Source organism: Chinchilla lanigera, unplaced genomic scaffold (genome assembly GCF_000276665.1).
Source record: "Chinchilla lanigera isolate Chin_1 unplaced genomic scaffold, ChiLan1.0 scaffold00057, whole genome shotgun sequence".
Taxonomy (NCBI): Eukaryota; Metazoa; Chordata; class Mammalia; order Rodentia; family Chinchillidae; genus Chinchilla; species Chinchilla lanigera.
In genome coordinates this window covers 11,769,487-11,790,335 of record NW_004955458.1, presented here as the reverse complement: position 1 = coordinate 11,790,335, position 20,849 = coordinate 11,769,487, and the positions used below count along the sequence as shown (strand labels likewise).

The window sequence follows — 20,849 nt, the reverse complement described above, 5'->3', positions numbered from 1 at the left end:
GCTAAATCTTGGAAATGACCTGTATGCCCCTTAACAGAAAAAGAACAGATGAAGAAGATGTGGTATTTATACACAGTGGAGTACTCTTCCACCAAAAGAAGGATCAACTTGAGTCATTTGTAGGTAAAAAGATACATCTGAAGAGCATACTATTAAGCAAAGCAAAGTTTAAATATCACATGGTTTCTTTTGTAGGAGAAACCCAAAATATAAATAAAGAGCAAAATAAAATGTAGATAGCAGGAAGCAGGGAGATCTTTTCAGATGGGAAAGGCATCGTGAGATGGAGGTACGGGGAGGAGAGAGGGGGAAGAGGACAACAAGAGTGGAGAGCTGTTATTTACGTGCACCAGCTCCCCACAGTGAGTGTAATCATTATGTAATGCAAACATGTACCAACAAACAGTAAAAACTGGCCAAGCACGGTGCTGAACGCCTGTAATCCAGCACTCGGGAGGCTGAGGCAGGAGGATAGCCATGAGTCTGAGGCCAGCCTGGGCTACATAGTGAGTTCAAGGCTCAGCCCTTGTCTCAAAACAACAAAAAATTAAAATAAAAACTAAAGAGAGAAAAAATCTTGCTTGTGCGCAATGCTGCATAAATCTCCAGTTGTGCGCAGGAATAAACAATACAATCCTCTTCTTAGCCATAAAGAATTCAAAAGCTAGATAAGAATACGTGATACACACATATGAACAGGTGAATAACAAGGCTATGTGTTTCAGAGCTGAGCTGATTCGAGTCCAGTGAAGGTTAGCAGGGGTGAAAGCACTGGAATATAGGCCTAGCAGCTGTACCACCGCTGGCCAGCTGAGCTCCAGAAGACCCCTTTGGGGAGTAGTACGAGATAAAGAAATCTAGAGCCAGACCGTGAAGACATCTATCAAGCTAAAGCCTTTATCTGGGCGATAAGAGGAGATAGAAAGGATTACAACTAGGAAAAAGTGATGTTTTAATTAAATTTATTGGTTTATACTTATGGCAGGTATTTTAAAAACAAAGGCCAGAAGGATGTTTTAAAGAACATTACAGTAACACTAGGGTGAAAAAGTAAAAGTTGGGATAGGGTTGGAGCAGTGGGGATGAAAGCTAGAGACAGAATCAAAAGACACCATAGGAGAAGAAAGGATAAAATATTGGTATGAAGAGATAAGACACAGGCAAGAGGCAATGACTCTGAAGTTCAGTACTTTCTGTTAGAAAAATGATAATACTGTTGACAGATGTTAAGAAATCAGCTGGCCTTAGAAGATAACAAACTAGGCTTCATGAAATAAGCAGAGAATAAGGAGAGTCAGCTCTTCAGAAGAAGCGTGTAAACAGTTATGCTGACCATTGTATCAGGCAGCTCCACTTGACTACAATGGAATACCTGAGACAACTAACTTGTAAGACTAAAAGAGTTTTTAGCTCAGTTTGGATTGGGTCCCTGGAGAGGGCAGCACATCATGGCAGGAACACGTGTCAGGTTGACTGCTCAGATGTTAAGCCAGGAAACAGACACAGTGAGACAGAAAGAGACATTAGGGTCCCACAATCCCCTTTGAGGACCTGAGGACCTCCTCCAAGGCCCAGCCTCCCACAGGTTCCATCACTCACAGCAGCACCACCCTGGCAGCACGTCTTTAGTACACGGCCTTCTGGGAAACTCGTTACACCATAGCAAGCAGCATGGTCCCAAAGGATGCTGTGTAAGACTGTCAGAGTTTTACAGTAGAACGTAAAGAGAGAAGCACCGAGGACTGCGAGCCCATGAAGGTCAGCAGAATGAGATCTCTGGAATATAGGTCCGGCTGCACCTCCCTGATGGCGACATGAGAGTGATTTTCTGTGATTCTGGGCAGAGGGAAGGAGAGCTAATGAGGAAATGCAAGAAAACCAACAAGGAGAAGGAAAATCAGCAGGACGTCACACAATTGAAAGTGAATGAGCTCTGAGTGTGGAGGATGAAATTGTGTCGGGAGGTACCAAGAGTGCTGAGGAAGGACGTGAGAGCTGTCAACTTGGGGTCTAGACATTGAGGCGTCAGGTTATTTCAAGCAGTGGGCATGTTTGTTCATTGTGTTTGGGGCTGTAACATTGCACTAGTTTCTTTTTTTGTGTATTGTGGAAGATTTCTTCCTGCCCTTCACACACAGTGTAAGAGCTCTTGTATTTCCCTTCGCTACTTCTCACGCTCAGCGCCCTGTTAGTCTGAGTCTACTTGTACGTTGTAACGATTGTGGTGAGAATTAAGTGAACAGTGAGTGGGGTATAACAAACACTAAATAGAGATCATTTAAATTTTCAAAACTTCTGTCATGTGTCGTATCTACAAATGCCTGAAATTTTCTTTGGAATAAAGGCGACGCCTTTGCTCTTTCAGTGCTCTCCCGTGAAAGCTTGGGTCAGCGTCCCGATGCGTGAATTTAAGAGAGGTTTGACAGCCACAGTTTTATGAAGGACTCATTCTTAGTCAGAGTTTCCTGCAGTTATTGTGCTTCTTAGATTAAGTATACACCATAAACCCAGACCTTCAAAGCTTGAACAGAAACGCTGGATTCCCTCCACTGCTCCGTTCCTTCTGACAGTTAATGCAGTTCTTTGCCTCTTTCTCCATGTCTGCCCACAAAGAATGCCAGGGCAAAAGCCTTACGCGTTGCCCGTTTTGCTGTTCAGATGATGTCTTCATCTATTCTGGAAGGAACAGCCCTAATTTCAGCCAAGTCAATTGGAAGCAAGATGAATGGCCCGCAGCACTCTTTTCCTGATAATATTTGGGTGTCTTTTATACTTCTCAGTGAAAAGAAAATTTACTGCGTGGCAATCCGGGCCAACAAAATTTTTCAGCAACTTAATTTAGAAGTGAATTATTCTCCTGAATGGACCCATTCTTTGCTTGAATACAAAGCAGTCTTTTCATGCACTTCCCAAATAAGCACTCTACTTGCATTTACCTTGGTTTCCACTAATGTCATTTAATAAAACAAAATGTACTTTTTCCTGTAAAGGTCTCAGACTCTCCAGTATAACATCTTTGTTATGGGTCGTGCTCTGAGTTGCTTTTATCTAAGTAATAAATCTGCAATTTGTGAAAGTTGTTCCCAAACTTTAAAGCTACTTCTCTGTTCTCTTTGGCATAGAATTTAGGTTTTATTTACTTCCAAATAAATGTTTCTAATGGGCAGAATTAGGTCTAGGAGTAGTTACTATATTGTAAATAAAACTGGAAAGTTCTGTCTAGAAGTTAGAAGATAGCATGAATCTATCATTCATCTCATCAGCCTTTTTTATGACTCCTAAACTTAAGCCCTAAAGTTAAATGAGGGCTACATTTACTTCCTATGTTATGGTAATGACAATATATTTGTAGAAATGTTTGTGTCATATTAGTCATTTTGGCAGATCTCTTTGCAATGGCAAGGGAAACTTTGAGAGAAATCAATGTCAAGATCAGATAAAAGATTGATCAATTTATAAGCAGCTTTCAAGTTAGAATTTTTAAGAAAAAATAAAAATAGTACAAGAACAAAACCTTCCTTATGAAAATATGCCAAACATAAAGAAAATTACGTATTTCAGAGGTTCACGCACCACCATCGTCTTCATTAAAAAAGATAAAGAAAACAGGCTCCATGAACTGCCTTTTGCTAATAAAGTGGTTTAATCAGTCCTTGTCTAGAACAGTCTCAAAAACAGTCGTAGGATTACAGTAGAGAGAGTGAGGTGCAGTATCTCTTAGAGAAATCAAAGGGACAAACTAAAATCTATAGTGTGAAATGTGCTGTCGATGAGGTCAGAGTATCACCTGTCCAGAGAAGTCCATTAAACTCAAGAGCAGCTTGTTTAGGAATCTTGCCAGCTGAGTATAAACTTTCTGATATTCAATCTGACAGACTGCGTGCCTTCCCAGGCTACTTTCTGTAACCATACAGAGATCTGAGGCTTCTTAGAGTTACGTTTCTGGGCTCTGAATGAAATTCTTTCAGTTCCATAGTCTTTGAACATTATTAAACTTTCTGAAAGAGTCCTTCAGAAGCTACTTTAGTAGTGGTTGTTGTTGTTTTTTTTTTTTTTGCTTTCAAGGAGACGTATAAGAAATTGAAGTAAAATTGTTGCATGACCATGATTAGCTGTGCAAGGAGAAAATTTCTTCTGCAGTCAGAATTATGCACATAGAGTCGAGGATTGTCATTAGCCACACAGAACTAAAAGCAGGGCACATGATTAATATCTGGTTTTTTTGAGGGGGGGAACTGGGATTATCATTTTATTTTGCTGTTAACATTTTCTTTGTAATGTCTGTTTTTGAGTAAATGTATCAGTTTCATTATAAAAGTTATAGCATTGCATACAGAAAAGTTGAAATTCTGTACATTGCAATCATTGTGCTGTTTTACTCTTTTCTCTTTAACAAAAATTATGTATAAAACTAAAAATCTGATTTCTTACTAAATTTATCCTAATTTTTGCAATGTAATTTTTAAATATATTATCTATAGAAAGATAGATTTAATTTATAATATGACTTTTAAACTTGAGCCCTGAGGCTATACACATGGGGTAGCAAATGGTAATTTACGTATGGTATTCAAGGTTTTTGTGCTCTATCTGCTCGGTCCTTCACCCTTATTACATGAATTGTTGATAAAATGTTTAGAATAAGAGTTGGCACACGGTGGGAACTAAACTGGTGTTTGTTCTGTTATTGTTGCTTGTTATTATTATACTTTATAATATAAGTAATCGAATGTAATTAATTAAAATGGTGTCCAGCACCAAGTGCTTTCATAGTCGCAACTAAAATGTGTTTTAGAGCAAAACATCAAGTGATAGATATCTAATAAAGTATAGAGGGAAATGCAGCTGGTAGAAGTCTTTTGAAACACCTGGATTCATGAAAAACAGCCTACTTCTAGCACACCCATTGGTTTTCCTGCAGAGACAGAAATGCCATTCTCTTTTTCAAAGGAATTCATTCCAAATTGAATTACCTTTCCTGACAACTTTCCTTTCATCATGTATCTTTCAGATGTCTGCCCGTCGGGCCAGGGATATAGCTCAGTGGCACACCGCCTGCCTGGCAAGTGTGAGGTCGGGAGTTCAATTCCTGATACACACACACATACACAAAATACAGTATGTGCTCCAGATCTCTGCCTGCTCTTTAATATGGTAGGAATCATCTGTCCTATGGCCTTTCATTTTCAGAGACCGTGTAGTGGATGGGATTAAAAATTTTTTTAAAAACTGAAAAATCCATTCATGAGACTCTGTTACTCACCCGGGGAACCGGTCACAGAGGTCTTCTAGAGCTGTGGCCACAGCTCAGAAGAGGGTACAGTGAGGACTTGGTCAATAAAGGGGATCTTTTTGCCTTAGTGAGACCAGGAAATATTTTTCAACTCACACAAAAATTAAACAGTATTCCTGTAATACCTGAGATTATACCTTCACATTGTTGTCTTCCTATGACATCCTTAATGTCTAATATTTTTGGGGGGGCAGGGTACCAGGAATCGAACTCAGAGCCTCGCGCTTGCCAGGCAGGCACTGTGCCACTGAGCTGTATCCTCCACCCTAATGCCTGATACTTTTGATGCTGTGATATAAAGCAGAAAGTTGCTTAAATGTCTACCATCTTCCATGTTGGAAAATAAAAGTTTGTTCTACATGTAGGAAAAGTTCTATTTTTTTAGCTTCTTTCTAGCTTATGTTTATGTAATTAATTTTTTTAACCTATCTAAATTCTGGTTATCATTACAAATAGCTATACAGAACCACTTAACTTTCCCAGCCCTCATATTAGCATTTGTGTCCTTGTATCTTTCATTCCTAAGCAAGAACATATTGTTTCTAGAACAAATACTCTTAATAAAAGGGTTGAGAGTCAGTTAAGCACCAAAGCTCTGTGGTGAAATTGTACGTCATTACTTTCCACATACATGAACATTTGAGTCACAAGAATCTTTTCCTCCACTAGCTACTTAATGGGAAAATAAAAATGTTTGCATTATAAAGTTGTAAGGTTTGTCCTACTATGGTGGTGCTCTTTGCATTTTTAGTCTTTTCTTTCTACAATTAAATTGAGACCCTAAATGTAACCTTTTCAAAGGGAATGAGGCTGAAAAATAAGTGTTGGCAGCACGATCATTAACTTTCAGCCTTTAATAGTTTCTTTTGCCAACAGGTTGCTGTTTTCATCACCCCTTATTTACTACAGCTCTACAAATTTTGATGGAAAGGCTCCTTTGAGATTTGAAAAGAATTAAAAAATGATCCAAGAAGCTGAAATGGATTTTCTAAATGGTAGTCAAAAATTGTCTTTATAAAGCTAAAAAAAAAATAATTGTTTTGACATCATTTATTTCCCTAAGAGCATTTTTTTCACAATCCTTTCAACAGACCGCTAAGTAATATTGTTGAAGTTAAAAGACCACCATTTGTGGATGTTTTGGTAAATGGTTTTACTTTTACAAAGGAATAATCTCTCTCCAAGAGAGGACATAATTCTGTGGCTACAAAACATGGAGAGTTAAGCCTATGTGGTGTCTTACATGTCAGGAGCTGAAGAGTTCCTGTAGGGAAAATTATCATCTTCCACCCAAAGATGTGTTGAAAAGTGCCTGCTTGCTCCTAGTGGTTTCCACGGCACTAATGTCAATGCCTTTTGTTGTAGGCAGAATACTTCTATGAATTCCTGACCTTGCGCTCCTTGGATAAAGGTATTATGGCAGATCCAACTGTCAATGTCCCTCTGCTGGGAACAGTGCCTCACAAGGCATCAGGTGGGTGGTCTTTGCCTTGGACAGAAGTTTACACTTAAAATGTAATGGTGAGGAATAAAATATTTAAGATCCAAAGGTCATCCATCAGAGTGATTATGGAGTGTTTGTCTAGAGAGGTCTGTTGAGTTTAGGAGAACTCAGTTATTATCCTTCAGGCAAAGGATTAAGATGCAAGTGAAGACATTTTTTTTTATAATTTTCTATAAACTCGGAATAGCCCCACCCTAAACCACTTCGTAAATGACTTCAGATGACAAAAGAAAGAACCAAACATAAAAATATTTGGTGAGATAGATCCAGCCAGTAAGTGTGGATCCATACAGTGCAGATACATGTGGCAGAGATTCAAAGAAAATGATCGGTAGGCAAAGCCCTGGGTGCAGTCACTAGCACTGCAAAAAAGCAAAGCAAAACAAAACAAACAGAGAAAAAAAAAAACAAAGTAAGTGTGAGCAAGTGGGATAAGTCAGGAAAAACCCCAAACTAGCACAGTATTAGTAGGAACTTGAAGGAAAGAAGAGACATAAAAATGTGGGAGAAAAGAACTCAAATTTTCAGACCTGATCATCTTTCTCTGCTAAAAAAATAATAGTGACGCTTATTTCCAGCTTTCTTTGCCCACTCATATATTACCTAGTTTGAGACAGTACCATGAGACCAGAAATACGGCACCATTTTATAAATTAAAAAATGAAAACGTCCGCGGTTTAACTGACTCGCCTAAAGTCACATATTGGCAGTGAGCAAGGAAAGAGAGACTACAGTCCAGGGTCTCTAACTTTTTGAAAGATACAGAGATCTTGGCATGAACACACTCATACTTCCTCCTAGTCTTCTTTAATTAATGTATATTTTATATCATTACACTAATGTTAAATGTATGGCTTTGCAGCATAATTTTTTTCATTTTAACATTTTATCACAAGTATTTGTCTGTGTCATTTACAGATTTTTCCAAAGATCATTTTAAATGGCTTTATAAAGCACTAACATGCCTATTATAGTATTATATTTTATGGCTGTGTCCTAATTTGTTACATACTCACTTATTGTTTGTTTGTGAGATTGTTTTTAGGGTTTGCATGCTACTATTATCACAGATAGCGTCCTGTTAAGACTGACAGATGCCCGATTCCACAAGGGCAGTGACCTTACCTGTCAAAGAGAAGCCACTCAGAATAATTAATTGTTAATTAATGTGTGTATCAAATCCTGGTGCTTATAACTTTAGTTTTTTAAAAAATTGGGAGGTGGACCTATTGCATAAAAGGTTATGAATGATTAACTTTTTACAAGTCTCTTACACACATTGCCAGAGTACCATTATTACTTTCTATAAAGTTTATCCTCCCGTGTGAGCTGGCTTGCAGTGTGAGAGGGTGCCTGGCTTCGTGTAACCTCATGTAAATGGGTTGTTCATTGTGCAACTACTTTGCTGATTTAAAAAGTGAAAAGTGATTTTTCACAGTGTTCTTTTAATTTGATTTTTAAAATTCTTATTAATTTTTAGAAACTTCTTGAATCTATTAGACAATATAAAATATCTGTTTACCATGCTTACTTTTACATTGGGATAATAGTGTTCTCATTGCCCTGCAAAGTTTGCTATATGTAGAGTACTGCATTTAAAAAAAAATCATTTGTATTTTAGCTTATGTTTTGAAAGTGAGATAAAATTCTGTGTTGTCAAGCCTGTCTTTTGCTTTGCAGTTTTTCCCTCCTTCCTTTTATGTTTAGAAATTAGTTCCTATTCCAGAGAACAGTGAAGTGGTAACTTACATATGCTTTTAGTATTTTATAAAAATTTATTTTGGCAATAGTATAAAGCAGGGCTCTCACCCAAGTTATTTTTCTGTGTCATCAGCTTTTCCAGTGTAAAAACTGTGTGAATCCGTGGTATGCCCCTTATTTCACAGTAAGTTCTTCTACGTGTAGTTGCTCACAGCTTACTGTTTGCTTTAGTATTATAATAGTTGTAGACTTTAATGTTTTAAAATGATTGATAGCAAAACCATCTGTTTTAAAAATTTTTAATCTTACTTTTCTAGAGGAACATTGGAATAACTTTGTCAGATGTCAAATGAAAATCCCTTTAGGAGCTAATTTAAATCTATGAAATGTTTTCAGGTTCCAGTGACCTGACACTTGAAATGAATCTACATTGCTGTATTCCAGACTTGCAAGACTAAATGAGTAGTTCCCTATCACTAGTGCCATCACATGAGTGGACAGGAGGAGTATAAACAGTTCTCCTCAGCCATCACAGGGCCATAGTGACCAGCAGCCCTCTCGGGGTATTTGCTACCTGTCTAGAGGGGAAAAGGTTCTGGCTTCAAGGAATGAAGGTCTGAGTTTTAAACATTTATTTGCTTGACATTCGTAGCCCCAAGGACATGAGCAACTTATCCCGATACATGAATATCCTGGTATCACACAGATGACGTGTCTGGACTTTACATATCCCGGAGACATGACTCCATCCCCCAGGTTCTTGGGATAACGGCCAGTAGTCCTTCTCCTGCTGTGTTGCATGCTTTTCCCTGGTAGTCAAAGAATTTTATATACATTTTTATTCATATTTTTTGCTCTTGTTTTAAAAGTATCCAGAAAAAAACAGATACATATCTCTCGATTTTCAATTTATATTTTTTAATTTTTCTTTTTTTGATTATTAAAGAAATAGAACTTCACTGCATCTCATTAAAATGCACTAAGTTAATTACACATTTACAACTGTTGGGCTGGCAATAAGTCTGGCATCTTTGAAGTATTAATTTAATACTTAGATCCTCCAGCTTCCCAGCTTTGTCCAACTTTTGTGCCTAGTGAAAGAAGATCTTATCGAAGTTCTGCCTCTTAGGATAGTAACACAAAGTATTAAACATGGTGTGAGGATATCATAATAGATCATCTTTATAGAAAACATCAAGTTTTAATAATGTAAGGTTTTTTAAAGTAATATAATTTAGAGGGGAAAGTGGATGGCACTGGGGGCAAGATGAGGTATAAAAGAACAAGTTTTATTCCTATGATCTGGCGAAATGCCTACACGCATGCGCGTATGCATGTACTGTTCTGGAAACAGATGGTGAATTTGTTTGCAAAGATGCAGGTGCAAGAGGTTTATAGGAAGTTCAGGGCATGGCGAGGCAGTTGTTCATTAGCCTCATTAGCTCGGCCACAACGGTAGGAGAAGTGAAGTTACCTCGAATTATTAAAAAGTAACCAGATCAGTGTGTCTTTGCTTTTAAGCATCCAGGTAGCATTCATTATTCTTCTGGGCTATTTTATACCCGCAAGCTGCTAAGCTGTTCTTTTATCCCACAGGCTCCTATATGCCTGAACGCTGAATGAAAAAAGAAAGCTCTTGATCTTTAACAATTACGAAGTGCCTGCCTTCTGGCATCGGAAAAGAACAAAAACAGGAAATACAAACTGCGGGGTGGTTCAGTACAATTACGGAGTTGTATAACAAAAAACAGTTTCCCTAAAGCCAAGGCTTGGCCTCTTTGGACGCTGTCTGTGTCAGATCATGGAACACACAGCGCAATGGTGTTTCTATCTAGAAATTTCCAAATAGGTGATAACGTCGGTGGCCCCACTTCCTAGCAGAACATGAAACCCTGAGTGTATAATCAGCGTTTGCTGAGAGAACGAGCGGCTGTCAGGGGAGCCTGAAGCACTGACGGACATTTGCCTTGGACAGTTTCCGACCATCGAGGAGTGTGTAATCCTGTGTGTTGAGGCTGAGCGCTTTCCTTCCCTTCTAATCTCTGCCTTTGTAGTAAGGGCAGCTGCTCAAATAACTGCAGGCTGGGGTGGTGCGACCAGTGTGCCCGTCTTGGAGTAGAAGAGAGCAAGTTCGCCTTTACTTCTACGTGAGAATTTGTGTGCAGGCAGCTGCACATGCGTGTGTGATCGAGTGCCGCGGGAGTTGTTTTGTCTGCTGTAGTTTTCCTAAGTTGTTTTAATTGAGTTCAGAGTATCCAACTTAGCCTTCATCGGAATTTGCCACTGCCCTAACTCCATTTAGCTTTAGTAAGAATGGCCCTCTACGCATGTGCTTGTTGTTCTACAGCACAGCGTGGATTTGCGTTTCTGTTGTTCCTTAGAGGTGAGTTATCTGTGCTCTTTCTGCCTCTGGTGTCCTTTTTCCTTATGTGTGTATCTTTCCGGATACCTACTGTTAATATTTGTTCTCTGCAGCTGCCGTTGTTCATTGTGAATTTTAGTTTCTATGTACGTGCGCATGTGCGTTTGAACAAGGGTGTGTCTGAGAATACAAAGTGTATCCGTGTGTCTCTATGACATATATCACGTCCCTCAGCGCCTAGTTTCTGGCAAATAACGTGGTAGGTGCTGAGATTATTTGAAAAACAAAGATAAGATATGGTCGCTTTGCCCCTACAGTCTCGTCCTTAGCAAAGAGGTAGACCATGATGAAATCGGTGTACTGCTGTGGAATCATACGTGGAGGGGGTTGTAGAATAGCCAAGTGAAATAACTTAGGCAGAAGGAGTCCGGGAGAGTGAGTGCTGTGTAACTTTGCCCTTGAAGGGGAGTGAGAGGGCACTGGACAGAAAAGAGGAGACAGTGAATTCCAGTCAAGGCACAGCTGGGACACAGAAACACAGCCGAGGCCGGCGCGGTGTTCATGAAAGGCAGTAAATGCAGAGGAGACTAAAGAAAGGCAGATTTTGTTTTGCTTTAAAGCAAAATTATTTGAAATCTTTTCAAAGATACTTATGTATTAAATTTTTAAATTTTTTTTTTTTCTTTGAGACAGGGTCTCGCTATGCAGTTCAGGCAGGCTTTGAGCTCACTTTGTAGCCCAGGCTGGCCTCAAACTCACAACGATCCTCCTGCCTCAGCCTCCCAAGTGCTGGGATTACAGGCGTGCGCCACCACACCCGGCAATACTTATATTCTTATTACCTAATCTTATGAAGAAGATTTATGTACGCAAAAGGGAAGACAAGCAGAGCTTGCAGAGGAGTGAAGAATTTCTGTTTCATGTTTTAAAAGTGAAAAATGGGCAATTTTAATTACTATAATCTTTACAGTTCGCTGTTTTCTGCACTGAAGTTCATAAGCCAGGTGCATCCTAATTTCTGAACTTTATTGCCTTGTCCTTTTCAAATTATTGTGTATTACTGTTGAGATCATAACTGTGCTTACATGCTCGTATTACAAAAGAGATAAATATGTGTAGGTAAAACTTTTCCCCATGGATGGACATGATTTTTAATGTCTTCAATTTTCACGTGCTGGTTTGTGATTATTTCATATAAATAAGCAAAGTTTTTGGATTTGTGTGTGTGTGTGTGTGTGAGTAAGGACTGGACCCAGGGCCTTTACACTGAGCTACTGAGTCCTCAGTCCTTTCATTTTTTATTTTGAGACAGGATTTTGCTAAGTTTCCCAGTTGCCAGGGTAGGATTAGACATGCTGTCCTGCCTCAGCTTACCAGAATGCTGAGATTGTACATGTGCACCACCATGTCTAGCTCAAGAAAAGCAAAATTTTAAGTCTGGAATGCACTGGAGCTTTAACAAATGAAAAAAGAAAAAGAAATGAGAGTGGTGGTACACACACATGATCCCGGCACTCTGGCAGGCCAAGACAAGAGAATGGCAAGTGTGAGCCCAGCCTGCGCAACTTAGCGACTTAGTGAGAATCTGCCTCAAAATTAAAAATAAAGAGTTGAGGATGTAGCTTAGTGTGAAGGCCCTGGGTTCAATCCCCAGTAGCATAAAAACAAACAAACAAGGTGACGAGAGAAGGAAAATAGATTAACAGTAAGTGGATGGAATTTTAGACTATTAAAGTAATTCTTAGTCATATCATTTCTTTGTTTTATTAAGAAGATGAAGGTACTACATCTTCAGTTATCTGCCAGAATTGCTTGCAACTTTCCTATTCGAAAATGTAAAAGACTGTTTTACTCTTTTGCAGTTGATACAATTTGGAGTAGCTATAATGTGTATGTAAATGCTTCAATAAGGTTTTTCAAATGGAGAATGTCATTTTTTCTTTTTCTTTCTTTCTTTCTTTCTTTCTTTCTTTCTTTCTTTCTTTCTTTCTTTCTTTCTTTCCTTGAAACAGTCTCACTGTGCAGTTCAGGCTCCCTTGAACTCACTGTGTAGCTCAGGCTGGCCTGCAATCTTCCTGTCTCAGCCTCCTAAATACTTAGATTATGCCTGGAATTAAATGTAAAATATTTTTGAAGACTTAACAACATTACACATTTTTCAACTTTCAAGTAAAAAAATTCTTTACACAAATATTCTGAAAATTATTTGATAGCGTCATTGTTTGTCCTCTGACCAAGAGCCTGATGAGTTTAAAGCATGAAAAATCAGTGGGTCATAGCAGGTACTATTCTCCACTTGATCCTTGTGTTAAGTAACAGACAGTATTCCCAGGTGACATTTATGTACACATGGTAAACTTTAAAATTAGGCAAATTAGAGACAGAGAGGTAGAATAACCAGTGGATCCAGTAGTTAGAGACCAAAACAAATACTGTAACTACTTTCAATTCTAGTTTAAGTCGGTGGCTTTAAACATGTGTCAATTTCTGTCTTATTTTTAAAGTTTTCAATGAGATTTTTTATCACAAAATATCTTCAGAATAAATCTCTAAACCTAAGTTCCTCAAAGATAGGGATTTTAAAATATCTGGCTTTTTTGATGCATATCTTTAATGCTTAGACCAGTGACTGACACATACTTAGTAAGTATTCCTTGAATGGATAAATTCTTCATTTTGACTCAAAAGTCTGTAGTCATTTAAAAGGAAAGATTAGCCTTGAAAAGCATAACAAAAGTCACTTTTTCTCTCTACTGAGGATTAAAATGAAGGGTCTTCCCTCTGAGCTATGTCTGCAACCCCTTTTATTTATTTCAGTTTTTGAGACTGGATCTTGTTCCTTTGACAGACTGCCCAGGCTGGGCTCGCACTTGTGATCCTCCTGCCTTAGCCTTCCAGGGTGCTTGGATGACAGGTGTGAGCCACCGTGCCTGGCTTGAAAGTCACTTAAGATGTGTCTTCTTCATTGAACTTTCTGTTGGATTCTGTACTGTTACTTTTCTTCCCTGGCTCTGTGCAGAGTTTTGTTTGTTTGTTTGTTTGGGATTCTTTTCTTCGCATCACCAGAGGGCAGGGTACTGAGAGTGTTCCTTCCTTTCATTGATTTAGAAGCCATGTTAACAAACCACACACCTTTACATGAGCGCTCCACACCTCCTGACACCCTGTGTACACACAGTGGGAATATGTGAACATACGGGTACAATTTAACTAGTTCGGTAAATCATGGGCTTGTAGCATATCTCCAGCTATAAGGAAATACTAGTTATTGCTGAATAAATTTACCATATACCTAATAAGACATTTAAAAATTTTTTCGATATTTAACATCAAAGATGTATTTTGAAATTTGAGGATGCCAACAAACAGAAATGAGATGTTTATTTACAGACATTCTGTCTTCCATACCAAGGTTCTGGAAGCTGAAATAAAACTCAAGTTTTTGGTTTTTTGTTTTTTTTTTTTAAGAATCAAGTGAGCTTCAATATAAAGGCTGAATAAGGTTCTCCAAAAAAAAAGTGAAAGAAAATAAAGACTGAGTGATGGCATGCTTTGAGCAAGATTCTACAGGTTCTCCTCACATCCTTTCAGATTCTTCTATGTTTTTATGACTTCTTACGCCTCGGAACAGTTACTGGCTGACAGAGAAGATTCATAGAAGGGTGAAACCTCTTAACCGAATGAAAAATAAATACACTGAAATAACAACACTTTTAAGAGCTATTCATTAGCTCATCGATTTCTTTCTGAAATAGAAATCTCTATAATTGGGTTTTATTTTGTTTTATATATTGGTATCTTTAGACTCTATGTTTTCATTAAACCAAGGTTTCAATGGAGACTATTTGGAAATTTAGAGAAAATTTTGGTTTTCTCTCTCTTTCTACTTAACTTTAAAATTTGTGTGTTTTTTCATCATGCAATCAATTATTTGCAGTGTTCAGATCTCAAGATTCAGGACACAAGAAATACATGTCATGTAGGGAGTGGGACAGTAACGGGCGCTGACAGTCCCAAAGACTCCAGAGAGATTATGGGTTGTCAAGCATGTTAAGAAGATCGCACGGCAAGCTGGGGTACTGGCGGAGAAAGAACAGACCCATTTCCAGCCTGTGTCTCTTACAAAGCTAGCAGAAAGGTTAGATCTGTGAACACAGAGAAAGGATTTGTCTTGGCAGTGACTATACCTGTCACGCAGAAACAAAATGAAGCAAACTTTCATATGTGTCTCCACTGGCAATGTTTCTTAGTATGTATAAGGCAGAATTGGAGTCTCATGGATTAGCTAGATCAATCTTCCCCTGTGGATGTTGCAGTAATCTAGCAGAACTTGGAAATTTGCATAATCAGTCTCTCAGCAACAGTGACATCTGATTCGCCCCATTCCACTCAGCGACTGGTGGGCATTGCGCAGCTGTTCCTTTATCCTGTTTGTACAGCAGTGCTGTTAGCTCCTGCTCCCTGCTTTGAAGCTCAGCGTCTGTACCTGCCAAGTGATGAACAGACTCGAGAAGGAAGTAACTCCTTACAGGAACCCCCACCATTACGTATAAGCCTATCTGTAGATCATTGCATCACACCAACACCGATGTTAAACGATAGCCTGAGGAAATATTAACTGTATTGACTCAGTCCAACAGTTGGACTCTAGTTTGAGTTGTAAGATTTTTTCAAAGACAGTAGTTTGTTACTTTCGAATAAAGTGGAGTATTTCTCAGAGGGCTTCTTTAATGGATTAAGAAATATTGATTTCTTGCTCTTTTGGGATAGTGAAGTTACCCACAGAATTCCTTCCCCTCCCTAATAAATTTGCGGTTGGTTTTGCAACCTTAACTTGTAGAGCTCTTTTGTTGATTACAAGGTAATACAAACCAGACTATCAGAAAACATTGTTAGTGGAAGGCAGGTTAGTAAAGATTGTCCATGCTTCTGTGTCCAGCGTGGCACACAAGTCTGTGCAGAATACCCAGAAGATCACAGTGCAGTGACGACTGCAGTGGAGATGCAGAAAGTCGCCCATGTGGGGGCATTTTTGCTTTGTTCTTTGTTTCTCTTCCCAAGATTTCTGTAACATCATAACCAACTGGATAAACTCTTTCCCCCTACTTCCTGTGGTTCCCGGAGTCCTAATCCGGAGGCCTCACTGGGGGAGGAGAGGCCCCAACAGACCAGGCTCTGCTATCTGCTGCCCCACAAGTCCAGGTCCGAGGGACATGAGCGGGGACGAAGCAGGAGAGGAATTTGTGGGTCCCGTGCAGCCACACTGGGAAGAGGGGGACTAGCTTCTCAAGCCCTGTCTTCCTAAGGGTACTGGTGTGAGCCCCAGCGTTACACAGGGAAGGAAGGAAAGCGTGCGTGTGGTGCAGTCAGGCAATCTTGGTCAAGCTGTGGTGCACTTCAGTGTCATATCAGATCTGATACTGCAGGGGAGGTGGCCGTCGCTTGAGGAGGCAGGGCAGCTCAGTTCCCAGCGTGAAATGCTTTACCTTGCTTCGCGGGCAGCCTCACGCAGTAGTCCCGGGATAATCTCTCCTGCTTAGACAGGGCTGCCTGCGAGACTCAGACTCCTTGGAACTCACCAGCATCTTAGTTACTTTTGGCATCTGTAGTCTTGAAGGAAGAGGAGAGAGTGAGTAGGTAAGTTTAGGACTAATCAAGCTTATATTACAAGTTTTTAGACAGACCCTTCCTAAATGATGAACAGGTCTGCACGCAGAATGAGCAGAGGTCTGAGCGAAGCAGACAAATACAAAATGAAGGAAGAGACACCAAGCTTTTATCCTGGGTTTAGCTGCCTGCCGAGCGTCTGCGGGCGCGAGTGAAGAGTCGGTGCTTTTTAGCAAAAGGAGCCTTGCAGTCCCCCTTACTCCCTTTCTCTTTTAGTGGTTCAAGTTGGCTTCCCGTGTCTTGGGAAGCAAGACGGGGTGGCAGCGTTTGAAGTGAACGTTATTGTAATGAATTCTGAAGGCAACGCCATCCTGCAGACCCCTCAGAATGCCATCTTCTTCAAGACGTGTCAGCAAGGTAAGTGTTGATAGTGACTCAAGAGGTCGGTAAGGCTTCTAGGCACGACCTGGCTGTGATAGATTTTGATAGTCATCCTAGTAGGAGCAGGGAACAGCAAAGCTAGGGACAGTTAGGACACTAAGACTGACTTTCTGCGGCTGTGACGCTGTACAATTTTAGGAACTCTAATAGCCCTTCAAAACACGCTCCGTTCTTCGCTCTTCCTTACACGGTGTCCTGACTCCTCTGAGGTATCTCACTGCGGCCATGAATTTCCCTCCTTTTTTGTTCTAGTTGCTTCCCTGCACTTGTCAAAGGCAGCACCACTGTACCCTGTCAAAAGCCTGGTGCCACTCACACCCACAGACGACAGGATGCCACTGTCACAATAGCGATCCCTGCCAAGTCAAAGCCCGGCTCAGTACCTCACTGCCGCGCCCTAAGCACGAAGGCCCGGCTGTTTTCCCACCCCCATGAAGCTTTTCCCACGTGGAGCCGAAGCTGTGGCACCTGTCAGGGCTCGCAGGAGGCCAGACATCCCCCGGCTCTCTAAAGGCCAAGGTTGAGGACAGTGCCACTCATTCTACAGCGTGGCTTTAAGACAGTACAGTAGATCGACAGGTGGGGACGAGGGCAAAGTAAAATTTGCTGTATCTAAACCCTTCCTGTTGGAAGTGAGACTGCAAGAGACAAAAGTCTTACTTGAAGGTTATCGAGATGTAAACAGTGTCAAGAGACTGAGGTAGGAGTACATGGCTACACAATCAAGTAAAATAATTCGTTCACTGGAATAAAAATGACCACTGACATCTCCCACTGGCTGTAATTCTCCTAGTATGACCCTCAGGATCTGCAGATAAGCTTTGTTTTACTTTGGTGCAGCGGAGTGTCCGGGAGGCTGCCGAAACGGAGGCTTCTGCAATGAAAGAAGAGTCTGTGAGTGTCCAGATGGATTCTACGGGCCTCACTGTGAGAAAGGTAAAGTCTCTCACGTCATGCCCACTGCTTGCTTCCTAATAAATGTGATGTCACCCAGGAGGCCCTTGTGGGTCTTTAACACATTCCCCGAAATTATTTTTCTGGTCACATTATGAAGGTTGGTAAAACTTTAAAAAGCCACAGAAGAGCTATTGGGAATTTTTTTCTCTAGGAGTGGTTTTCTCTTAAATCCAGTATGTGGTGACAAGAGCAGGGAGCTTTGGCATAGTGTCAGCATGCTTTGTGGTCACCACACACACACATACACACACACACACTATTATGTACATGATATTTTGGCCTAACCTCGTGGAAGTTTTCACATTTCTTTCGCCACTGAAGATGATTTTTTAAAGATAGGCACCACTGACTTGAAATTATTTCAGCTCATAGTAGCTTGATTCACAAGTAAGTCCACATTTGAATTTTGAAGTTATTAGCAGAGTGAAAAGATGAAAGACATAGGTAGTAAGTACATCTATTTTAGGGGAAATTGCTATAAAGAAAATGCTATGACATTGCTCTAAAGAAAATCATATGCTCCTTAACATGAAGCAACGTGGCCAGATTTTATCTCAAGAAGAGTGGATTTAAATCTAAAATACTACTGACCCTACAACACTACTGAATGACTCATATCCCTTATAAAGTAACTCTCTGTTTTGTCATTTAACATTTTTTAAATGTTTTTAAAACGTTTAAAAATATCCTGCAGAAGTTATGTGTTCAGTGAAGTTAACCCTGCCTTTATAATGCTAATTGCATGAATAGAACATTTTTATCAATAAATATATACTCTGACATAAAATGATGAAAAAAGAGATAAGAAAGAAAATGAGTGCTATTAATTATAAGATGCAGAAATACCGAAACTTTATTTGACCAGAGTAGCCAAACTATTTTTCGTGTGTGTGAAATAAGAATATTTCTTGTTTTTCTTCTTTGCGTTTCCCTTGGAAGCGGAAGACTGAGGAAATAGGGCAGAGCAAAAATACTTAAAGTTTCAGAAAGACCACATCTTAGTCAAGATGATTCTGGGAAAATTTCAGTCAGGTGTTCAAAGTGGAACAAATTCAAAATCCTTTTCTCATTAGCTGAAAAGTTGAAAAATTGTCTGATTCATACCACAAAAACAATTTTTTAATATAGCAGACTTGGGAGGAGTGAGCGTTTTAAAGTCAGCTACAAAATATGAAATTGACGGATTATTGATGTTTCAAAATGGCCCTGGTCCAACATTCCGCTTGGTCTTAATCGGGGTTCTCTCCCCTCTCAGCCCTGTGCGTGCCACGATGTATGAATGGTGGACTTTGTGTCACTCCTGGCTTCTGCATTTGCCCACCTGGATTCTATGGAATCAATTGTGATAAAGGTAACAGTTTCTTTTTATGAGCAGACTTCCTTTTAAATGTGTGGTAAGTACAGAGTGCGTCACAAGTCTTCCTCTGTAAGAGGTGACTGCTGCGGTAACTGAACCCCAATCTGAGTGTGCCTTGACACAGCTGTAGTTCATTTTCACTCACATAATGCTCCGGTACAGGAATAGGAGTTCAGTGTGCAGTGCAGTTCTTTTCTTTGCAGTAACCTGGGCAGCGTCCTTCTGAGCCCTGCCTCAAGCTATCTAGGTCCAGCCAATAAGCACAGAGACATTGAGTTGGACACTTCTTTAAAAAAATCCTTGGCCCCAAACAGTGACCCACAAAATTTCCACACCTGGTCTATGACAAGAAATTAGCCTGGTGGCCCTACCTGGATGCATCTGGAAAAATTGCTATCCCTGGTGAATTATCTTCTAGTGACAGCTCGTGTTATAGGGGGAGAACGTGGATTTTTGGGAATAAACAGCTGTCCATGCCACATGGAAATTTTGGTACCCTAAGCCAGTATTATGATTGAACTTCTAAGGCTTTAAACAACCTGTTCCCAGCTGTCTAATCTAGAAGTTTACTCATTTGAGTATTCTGCTCACAAATAACATCCCTCAGAGCTCAGATACCTCCTTAACATGAAGCAACATAGCCAGATTTTGTCTCAAGAAGAGTGGATTTGAATCTAAAATACTACTGACCTTACAACACTACTGCATGACTCATATCCCTTACAAGGTAACTATTTTGTCATTTAACATTTTTAAAGTATTTTTATAACATTTGAAAATATCCTGCAGAATATATGAGTTTAATGAAGTTAACCCTGCCTCTGTAATGCTAATTGCATGAATAGAGCATTTTTATTAAGACACATATACTCTGAAATAAAATAATGACTGTATTTTGGTGAATTATCTCTTTAGTGATCATTCAGGTAGCACCATATAAGGTTGCAATTCAGACTTTTTTTAGAAAGAGAAGATCTAAAGGAAAGAACTCTCAGCATCAGTCAGAATAGTAATTTATGCTTGTCTGCTATTTTGTGATATTTAGAGTAATTTCATAGAATTGCTTGATTTTATTTTCAACAGTCTTTTCACATGTGGAAAGTACTATGTATTTCATTCCCAGAGAACTGTAATGAGATTATAGAGCTTGAGTAACTTGACCCACACTCACTCCCTCTGTATCGTGTTGCCACCCCAGCTACCAAATCCAGGTCCCATGTCCTCCGCAAGCGACTCTGGACTTCGGCAGATAATTGTCTCTGTCTTTGGTTATGTTTTTTTACCTTCTCTAAATTTGGAATTAATCCACTGACCTGCCTTTTGCTACTCCTAGACTACCTGAGACCACATTCAAAAGCCTTTCTATCCCTTTAAAAAATGGTCTGTTAAAACGATAGCATTGGATTAAAATTTTTATTTTCTTAAAGAGAAAAGAGCAATCATACAGAGTTTCAAAACAAGATAATATAATATTAACCATGGTTAATATATTGCATATTATTGTCTTCAGAGTAGTTGCTCAGATTTCCAGATATAGGCATGCATAATTGATCAAACAATAGAAGCACAAACACTTTTTCAGTGAACTAAATGAAATCAGTGGTAGAACTATCTTAATGATCCTTTG

At 39.6% G+C, this 20,849-nt stretch overlaps 1 protein-coding gene across 1 annotated transcript in view; it reads left to right on the top strand.

The window, feature by feature from the left end:
• Wif1 (WNT inhibitory factor 1) overlaps nucleotides 1-20,849 on the top strand; it is a gene marked incomplete at its 5' end in the record, with an annotated part of 78,901 nt that overhangs the window by 43,712 nt on the left and 14,340 nt on the right. Inside the window, 4 exon segments of the mRNA XM_013521009.1 lie at nucleotides 6,659-6,767; nucleotides 16,744-16,884; nucleotides 17,749-17,844; nucleotides 19,121-19,216. Of these exon segments, the coding sequence (XP_013376463.1) occupies nucleotides 6,659-6,767; nucleotides 16,744-16,884; nucleotides 17,749-17,844; nucleotides 19,121-19,216 (442 nt within the window).